The sequence below is a fragment of the Gossypium hirsutum genome, chromosome D01 (assembly GCF_007990345.1).
Source record: "Gossypium hirsutum isolate 1008001.06 chromosome D01, Gossypium_hirsutum_v2.1, whole genome shotgun sequence".
Taxonomy (NCBI): domain Eukaryota; kingdom Viridiplantae; phylum Streptophyta; class Magnoliopsida; order Malvales; family Malvaceae; genus Gossypium; species Gossypium hirsutum.
The window spans coordinates 13148066-13158207 of NC_053437.1; the positions used below are offsets into that span (position 1 = coordinate 13148066).

The 10142-nt window shown below is 34.3% G+C and overlaps 1 protein-coding gene and 1 pseudogene across 1 annotated transcript; both read left to right on the top strand.

Moving 5' to 3' along the window:
- Positions 1 to 4728: 4728 nt before the first annotated feature.
- LOC107921734 (probable potassium transporter 13) lies at positions 4729 to 8349 on the top strand (annotated as a pseudogene).
- Positions 8350 to 8852: 503 nt separating this feature from the next.
- On the top strand, positions 8853 to 9815 carry LOC107921185 (uncharacterized). The gene has a single exon (XM_016851064.2). The coding sequence runs from the start codon at positions 8987 to 8989 to the stop codon at positions 9593 to 9595; it is 609 nt and encodes a 202-aa protein (XP_016706553.1). The 5' UTR covers positions 8853 to 8986; the 3' UTR covers positions 9596 to 9815.
- Positions 9816 to 10142: the final 327 nt, after the last annotated feature.

The following is a 10142-nucleotide window of genomic DNA, read 5'->3' on the forward strand; positions in this document are numbered from 1 at the left end:
TTGTTTTTCCCTTTCTTACTCGAGGATTTCGGAATGACGTTCACCACGGAATAACATAGTAAAAATAGATTAATAATACACAACTAATTTTTATTAAATTTCAAATTTTATACCACATTTTGCTTGATCTTCAATTTAGTCCCAAAACCGAGACTAATTTTAATCTCCATATTTAAGCTAAATTTGGCCCCCTATTTTCAATTCCACCCCTTAATGTCAATTTTTTCACAATTTAGTCCCTATCGTTCAAAATTAACAGTTTACTCCATTATTTAATCCTTTTTCACCTCTAACTTAAAAATCTATTAATAAAATCCCTAAAGCTTTAACTAATCAACAATGGTAACATCATCAATCTTGAATAATACTAAAAATTGTAACATGAGTTGGCTAGTTCTAAGTATCGAGAATTCAAAAAAACAAAAATTACAAGAAAATGATCTAAATTAACTAACCAATTGAAGTTTGAATGCTTAAAAACCCCTAATGCCGTCCAAGCTTTCTTTCTTCTCCCTTTTGTTTCGAATTGCATGTAAACATTCTCTTTCATTCCACTTTCCTTCATATTTCCTTCATTTTGTTTTAATTTTATTTATTATATATATTAAAGTTAACCTAAATATATAACGTATATATAATATACATAACATTAATGACCTTAACCCATGACCGGCCACACAACATTTATTTAATGGTATAATTTCTATTTTAGTCCCTTTAATTAATTTTAATCTATAATTTAATTTTTAACACTTACACAATTTAGTCCTTGTACATTAATAACCCCTAATTCATGAAATTTACTAATCCAAAATTTAATTTGCCCCTAATATAATTACGTAAATATTTACAAGTTCAGTTTATAGAAACGGAGTCTCGAAACTACACTTTTTGTCACCCCTAAGTATCGGGTCGTTACAGTGAACCTAGAATTAGATTTGATTATGCACTAAATAATTTCATTTTAGTTTAATTAAAACTAAATTGAATATCACTTTCCGCTACTAGGTTATAACTGAAATTTTGGGTAATAAATAAATTAGGAATTAGTTAAGTTTCAAAGGAAATCACCATTATATGAAAATGTAAAACTTGATCGGTTTTTATTAACTCATGAGTTTTTCTGAAATTTTAACTAAGGTTTCTTCTAAATTAAACAAATGTTTTAATACGATTATTTTATAAATTTTGATAGTTTGTTGGGCCATTTCAGTGGCCAATATAATCTCCCAAATTTAGGTCTAACGTCTGGGCCGGGTTGGAGAGGTTACACCACATGGGAATCGAAAGACTCGATTAGTCAACAATATCCTCATTTGTTTGAATCAGGTAAAATTTGAGGATGAAATATATTTTAAGGAGGGGAGATTTGTCACTCCCCGATATATTTGAGGTTAAATGACTGATTAAGTAAGAAATGAGTTATAGGCTTAATGGTTAAGTGTTAGTGGATCCATCCTAGAGTCTCAAGTTCAAGCGTCTTCTCTTACGTTTATTTTGTGAATTTTTGGCAAGCTTTGGTAAATTTGCTTATGTCACCCCTAGGGTTTACAAACCCTAACTATTTAATCAACTTTTTCCTATTTGATTGGTCACACTACCTCTTTTCAAAATTCTAATAGAATCTGCTTTCCATTTTCTTTTTCTTTCCTTTCCCTCTTTCTTGCACCATATTTTCACCCTTTGTGCCGTAGAATCTTTATCCCTTAAAAAAGTATTTCGCTCATTCAGTTTCTATCAATGTTTAGATTTGACGTCAATAGCATTCATTTTTTTGTCGGAGATTGGTAAATGCAATCTATTTCAATAGTTAGATTCCGTATATCCATAATATCATTGTCCGATGTTAGTCTTTTCAACTCGTTTAATCAATTTCTTTTGGATTTCACCGAACTCCCTACTGTCGAATCTAATATGTGGGTACTTGTATGGTTGTCATTTGAAGGATTGAATTTAGGTGAATTAGATCGGGGTTGGTTGTGGGAAATGCCAATCGGACTTGTGGTGAAAGGTGTGTGTTCTTTACCAAGTGAATCGCTGGCAAACTGTATGTAGTTTTAAGGTCACATGGTTTCCCACACGGACATGTGAGCCACACAAGTGGACCTATGGCCATGTGCGTCTATTATTTTAGGGACTTCGTGAATCACATGGCTACAACCAATTACACGGTCCGCCACATGGTCGTGTCCTTATCGTAAGGAATTTTATCGTTGCTCACACGACTTCAAGCTCTTACACGGCCTAACCACACAACTGTATGCCCCTTCCACACGACATCAGCTTGTCACACAACCATGTGACCCTTGTTTTACAACTTTTCCCAAAAATTCGTGATATGTTTAGTTTAGTCCTTTTATACTCCCCAAATTATTTTTAGGGTGTTTGTGAGCTCAATTGAAACCTCTACATTATGAGAATTCTGGAAGTTGTGATCTGAATGACTGAATTGTTACTGTTATATGTATGATATGTGATTGATACATGTTTACCATCACCATATACTTGATGATCTATTACTGTTGCCATTGTTTCTGTATTACTGGTTACATGTTCAGCATGCCTACTGCTACTGTTAAACTGATTGCATGATAAGCATAACTATTGTTTCTATATTGTATTGTTACTAGCATGTCATGTTACATAGCATGGGGTTGGGACGATATGAAAAGAGGAAGTACTGACAGCTCTAATTTTGCAAACAATGGTGGTTTACCCACAACTTACTGGCAGTTTATCTGCAATCTTTATATCTGAAATTTACTATGGTTTACCTACTATTTTACTGGTAGTTTATCTGTAATTATTGGTGGTTTATCCACAATGCATTGTATAGGATGGATGAGTTCTGGGAAACTTTTACGGTGGTGTGTAGCGGAGAATGGGTAGGAACTTTTTTCTGTTAAACATGAATTGCATTGACATTGATAAGCATGCACAAGCAAATTGCCAAACTCTGTTTTGCATTGATCGCCTTGTGTTTAGATTCACATTGAGCTTCTTAAGCTCACCCCCTTAATTTCCTTCTATATAGATAATCCACAAGGTTAGGATACAGACTCGACATTCGGAGGGCTTGTCTCGAATAGTTTTTTTTCAACAAAAGTATTTTAGTCATGATATTTATAATTTCTGTTAAATGAGAACTGTATTGTTTTACATGAAATGTGGCATGAGACTTAAAATTTGAGTTAATATGGCATGCATGGCATATAGTTGTTTAGACTTATGAAACTTGGAAATTAAAATTATGATCATGAAATCTGGTTTTTAGTCAAAACTTTGTCGATTATCACTTTTTCCGTTGTAATATTATAAATGAGTTTTTTGAGTAGTAAATAAAAATTGAAAAATAATTTTTACGAAATAAACATTAAAATCAATCGGTTTTCACTTTGGAAAATTGTATCTTTTAGTCAAAAAAGAGATAACACGCTATTTTTTTTCTTCTAAGGTTAGCAAATATTTTAAAAATACTATTTTAAAAACTCCGATAATTTTACTAGGCCATTTTAATGGCTAATGTAACCTTTAGAATCCAACCATAACGTCTAGTCCGAGTTAGGACTTTTTCGTTTGTTGAAGCTATTATGATAGCCTGAGATTTGAAGTTCCGCTGTATCATTGTTGAGTTGGAGTATTAGCTCTTATTAATAAATTCAATAGTGATAGCATGAACTTATCTGTTTATGGCAGAATTATTGTTGGAGTGGTTTACGCTTTTCTTTTTTCACCATGCTAATTAATTGGCCAATGCTGTTGCGCATTACTTGGCACATTGGTCTATAGATTGGAACATTATATCTTGTTTGCTTTGGATTATCCGAAAATTATCCAGCTATGAGTTGATATACAATTATTTTATCCTTTTAGGCCTTTGCCTCTAGAAAAAAGCCTTATACTATGCGTACAACAAACTCTAAGACAACGTACAAACAATTTTAAGTTTCACATGAAAATTTGAGCATAAATCTTTTATCACTTCACCTGTAAATTAAATACCCAAAAATAATAATAAAATTTATTAATAGTATTCAATTTAGAAATATATAAACATTTTTATAAATACATGTTTTTATTTTATAATTGGGTTTTATCTAATTTTTAAATATTCTTTAAAAATTTACAACAAAAGAACTATTTTCATATTAAAAAAGTACTTACAAAACTCAATTTAAGATCTGCCCTATAATTAATTTATATATATAAAAAGGACTAAACATTAAAAATAGAACAAAATAGTTTATATGACAAGTAGCTTATGCTTACAAAAATTAGAACTTTTAGCAAAAGTTGAAAACTAATGAGGATTAAAACTCCAAAACTGGCTTGTAAGAAAAGGGGTGAAGAGAGAGCAAATACCAGTTTTAACATTAAATAGTCATTAATATTAATTATATAGGGACTAACTTGATAATCCATATATTTATGTCTTGATTTGTTTGGCCTGGATCATGTTTTATTTATTTATTTTCTTGGATTAAACTTAATGAAATTGGAAAATCTTAAACGTCATTGGGATGGTGAATAAGATATTAGTCCTTGAAATTTGGCATACTATTTTTGTTTAAGTCTTTTAGTAACCACCGGATCATGGTCGAATCCAAAGGCGATGGTACGGTCCCCATCTTTGGGTACCTTTCAATTCATTCTATTTATAAACTTGTCTTTCTCTCTCATCAGATTCCATTACTGGCTTTATTCAAAACATGTTATCATCCAAAAGGAATCAAATTTTAAGATAACCTTTCAAATTAGGACTTGAAGTTGTAGTTGAAATTCTCACAAAGTTCCATATCCAAGTTATTTCAACTTTTTCTAATGAGTATGGAATCTAAAACTTGTTCTACAACCCAGGTTTCTCGCCTGGTAAGTTTTTTTGCTTCACATCAGTCTACCACTGTTTCTTCATTAGAGAACCTTTATACAAACTCTATTCTCTGTTTGTTTCCCAGGAAAGTGAAGAAAGAATTAAGTTTGATGGCTTGTTTACTTTCCTTCTCTGCCTACTACAAACTCTATTCTCTGTTTGTTTAATTGATTTTGCCAGTTCTTGTATTACAAGTTATGTTGCTGGTTCAAGATCCTAAATCTTCATTAATCCAATAAACTGACTAATGATGCTACCATATCTAAATTTATAAAGTGATCATATATAGAGATGAAATATTATTCGGATTCATAATGTCCTAAAAATTACTTTCTTAATCCATTTTCCCAGAAATCATGCAGGACTACTCTCTGTCTTCCATACCAGAGTTTTGGGGTTGTCTATGGAGATCTATGCACATCCCCAATATATGTCTACAAAAGCATATTCTCTGGGAGTTTGTTCCCTTACAGAGAAGACCATGAGATTTTTGGGGTACTTTCTTTGATTTTCTGGACTTTGACAATCATCCCTCTTCTAAAGTATGCAGTTTTTGTTTTAGGTGCTGATGACAATGGTGAAGGTGCCACACTAGCCAATCCCCTAACCTACGCTTTAAGCTTCTCATGGCTTCTATTTAATGAACATATCGAGTTGATTTTTTGCAGGTGGGACCTTTGCCTTGTATTCATTGCTTTGTCGACACTCGAGGATGGGCATATTGAATGCTACCAATGAAGCAGACAAGCACGAATCGATTGAAAAGGCTGAAGAACCTGTTGAGGACACAGGAACTAGTTTACTCATAAAGCAGTTCTTTGAAAAACATCATAGCTCTCAGGTTGTTCTACTCCTTGTTGTTCTCCTTGGAACAAGCATGGTTATTGGTGATGGAATCCTGAGTTCAACCATGTCCGGTATGAGCTTTATTTCAATCAATCTGGCTCTTTCAACTCATCCTTTTGTACTTGCTGTTTTGGTCAGTTTCCTTGATTTTGTTTTTACAGTCCCCTCCGCAGTCTCTGGTTTACAGGTTAAGGTTACAGACTTACATGACAGTAAGTAAAATCCGAGTTTTTTTCGTGTTTTTGACATTTAGATTCCTGAGTATTGTGTTATTTATGAAAAGCTTCAATCTCTGATACGTTACATACTTTCCAGATTGTATTCTGTTCTTTGCCTGCACTATCTTGGTTGGACTTTTTGCTCTTCAGCACTATGGAAAACACAATGTTGGGTTTCTCTTTGCTCCAATATTGATATGTTGGCTTATATGCATTACCGGAGTCGGCATTTACAACATATACCATTGGAATCCTTGTGTTCTACATGCTGTATCACCATACTGTATTTATAACTTCTTCAAGAAAGCTGGAAAAGATGGATGGAGTTCCCATGGAGGCATCGTCCTTTGCATTAAGGTCGGTTTCAGGGAAAGATCCAAAAATTTTTGTTGTTTCCCAAAGGAACCTTCTCTTTTTGGTAAGACTGATCATGTACTATGGTTGGTCTTTCAGGTGCAGAAGCTATGTATGCTGATCTTGGTCATTTCTCTAAGCTTTCTATCAGGGTACTTCTTGATTCTTCCTTCTATATATGATGTTTTTATGAAACTCGAAAGTTAGACAATGGGATTTTGCATCAAACTGCTTTACTTTAACTGTTCTTTTTCGGAAACAGATTTCCTTTTCGCTAATTTGTACGGATTGAATGGCAGATAGGATTTACAGCAGTTGTTTATCCTTGTTTAGTTCTAGCATACATGGGTGAAGCTGCTTATCTCTCCAAGCACAGGATGAATCTTCAAAGCAGTTTCTACAAGGCCATTCCTGGTAAGCTTGAAACTTGTAGTCATCTTAATTTTCGACATAATCCCGGATCTTCATCAGAGGAATGATTCATCTTGCAAGGACATAAATCACTTGCTTCATTCCAAAACTGAGTTACAACAAGAGAAGGCACATGTTTGTGCATAATCTGATGTTTTCTCTTTTCTACTGTAAATCTTTCTTTTCGTTTTAGACGCTGTATTTTGGCCAGTGTTTATCATTGCCACTCTTGCAACGGTAGTCGGAAGTCAAGCAATAATCTCAGCTACATTCTCCGTCATCAATCAATGCAGGGCCCTAACTTGCTTCCCACGTGTGAAGATAATACACACATCGAAACAAATAAATGGACAAATATACATACCAGAAATAAACTGGATCCTGATGCTGCTATGTCTTGTTGTTCTTATCGGCTTCAGAGATACCAACACGATTGGCAATGCATATGGTTTGTGCCTTCACTTGCCTTGTCTTCCTCAGCATCCCCCCTTTGCTTGCGCTCTAAGCCAACAATATGCTTCTTCTGTTTTTGGGTTTGCAGGGCTTGCTGTGATCACAGTCATGTTTGTTACAACCTGCTTGATGTTTTTGATCATCATTACGGTTTGGAATCGAAGTCTTTTCCTTGCATTATTGTTTGTACTAACCTTTGGATCTGTGGAACTGCTTTACTTTTCGGCATGCCTTGCTAAAGTACGCAAAGGAGGATGGCTTCCCCTTCTTGTCTCTGCGGTAATTTTGCCTCTGATGTCAATCTGGCACACCAGGGTTCCAGGAATTGGCCTAATTTACTCCAATGTCGCCTCAAGTATCCCACCAATGTTTGCACATCTTGTGGCAAGCTTTCCAGCATTCCATCAGATCCTCATCTTTGTCACCCTGAATCATGTTATGATTCCCAAAGTTCCAGGTGACAAGCGCTTTCATGTTTCCCGGATCGGTCCTCCCGAATTCCGTTTCTACCGATGCATATTAAGGTAACTAGCAATCAAATCCACAATTCTAACATATTACTAATTGTCATAGCTAATGTTATCTTGAATTAAACACAATGTATACGTTCGGATACAAGGATGTCGGTGACAACGACTTGGAAACTCAACTGATTGAAAAGGTCTCGGAGTTTCTGAAGCACCAGTCCAGTAGTGAAACCTTTTTAGCCGCAGGGCAAGCACCTATTCCCGTCAAAGATGTTTGTAAAATGGGGTATGAGATTAATGCTGGAGAAGGCAATCGAAGAAGAAAAGCAGCCGGATCGAAAATGACTCCAACAAGCAACGAAGTGCAGGAACTAATGGAAGCAAAGGAATCAGGGGTGGCATACGTGATTGCAAGCACTCGTATCAAAGCCAATTAACATAATCTACGGGTTTCTTAGACGAAATAGCAGGCCTTCTCCGGTTGCACTCGGGATTCCTCACGCCTCACTTGTCGAAATCGGAATGGTTTACCGAGTTTAAGTAATTTGTCCATCGGAATGCTTAAAGTATGTGGTATTTGACATCAATTTTAAGTACTTAATTTTACATAAATTTTAATATGATATTAAAATGTTCATGTATTTATATGTTGGGTTGGTATGAAGTTTTCATATTTTATTTTTTATATCCTGTTCATCCTCTCTAATTGTATTACTGGATTTAGCTATGATACAAGGCCAAAACAATCTTTGCCTTTTGCGGTTTTTATTTTTCTTAGTATTTATTTTATTTAAAATTTATTGGATAATTTTATAAGTACTTAATATATCATTCATAGAATTATTATTTCAAATAAAATAGATTTTATATGATTAATTAATAATTATCATTTTGTAATTTAAAATGGGTTGAAGTAGTATTATTGTGAAATAAAATAATTATTTAAATAAAAACATAAATAAGTAACTACATCAATAACTAAAGATATAAAAAAATTATTAAATGATTTGTATTAAATACTAATTATCTATTAAAGAAAAACCGTAGATGTGGAATAACATAAAACTTATATTCTGCGCAGTGTCAAGTTCGAGATATTGTAACTTTTATAGGACAATTTTGTAATTGCCCTCAATTTGAGTTAAAACTAGACGTTACACGCTCCCGAACGTTCCCATCACCGCCCAAAGATATTCCTGAAAAATAATTAAGAAATTTTAAATTCCCAAGTCGACCGTTGCAAGCATTTAAATTAAAAAACTTCCCTCGACCGTTGGGGAAAACCAGAGAAAAGAACTCCGAAATCCATTTTTCAACATTTTTCATCATTTTCACTTGAAATCTCCATCTTTCCCTTGTACAGATCCATGGCGGATCAAAGCTCAAACCCATCAATCATTCTGCCAAAACCACCACACCCACTTCACCAAATTGCGGAAACACCAACCCACAGGTTGCTTTTGAAACAATGGCTGAAAGAAGAAGAACTCATTCTCAACAGAATATCCTTTAAGGAGACTCAAATCGACTCCGTCCGTAAAGAAATCACGCAGCTTTACATCTTCTTCTTCCTCTTCCACTCCATTTCTCTTCTCCTCCTCTTCAACTCTTCTTCCAGGGACTCTCCTCTGGGTGCCTGCCACAGGTCTTGGATCCCATCTCTGTGTTCTTTACTATGCTCTATGGGGATTATTTGGGCTGTTAGGTATAAAACCGATGTGGAAGGGCACTTGGAGAAGCTGCTGGAAAGGGAAAAAGAGGATGGGAAGCTGCTGGGTAAGTGTGTGGAGGAGTTGAAGAAGAAAGGAGTGGAGTTTGATTTGTTGAAAGAGGTGGATGCACTTAGGAGGGCTAAGAGTTTGAGGGTGGAAGCCAAGGCTGTGAGGAAATGGTCTGCTAGGGACTTTGTGACATTGTTTTTCTTCACTGTTTCATGCCTGGTTCTAGGGTTGACAAGGGTTATTTTGTGCAGTTAAATGGATGTTTGGCATGTTGGAAAATATGATTCTTTTGTGTTTTTTGTTTTTGTATTTAGTTGGCAGAGAAGATAGATGTTGGATTCTGTCATAGAAAGGGTAGGAAATTGGTTTTTGGGAATGGGATTGGAAGTAATTGCAGAATATTCTCTTCTGCTTTTGTAATTTGGGAAAGCTATATCTCCAGATTATGAAAATAAACATCATGTTTCCAGATTTAGTATTTGTTGTACATTTATCATCTCAAAAACTCCAAATATGAATTTTATTTTCAAGTTTGCTCATCTTTCGCCTTTCATATGAATTTTCTTGTGAAGCTCTCTCTAACCTTATCAACTACAAACTAAACTAAAATTGAAACTAAAAGAAATAGTTTAGGACGATCAAATTGAAAGTAGAGGTAATAGTTTAGGATAGATCAATGCCATTGCCAAACACTAAAACACCGGTGGGTATGGATGAAATATTTCTGATTTATTGTTATTTTTTTAAAAAACTTTTGTTTTATGTATATAAAAAGTATTTACAAATATTTAATTATGAGACT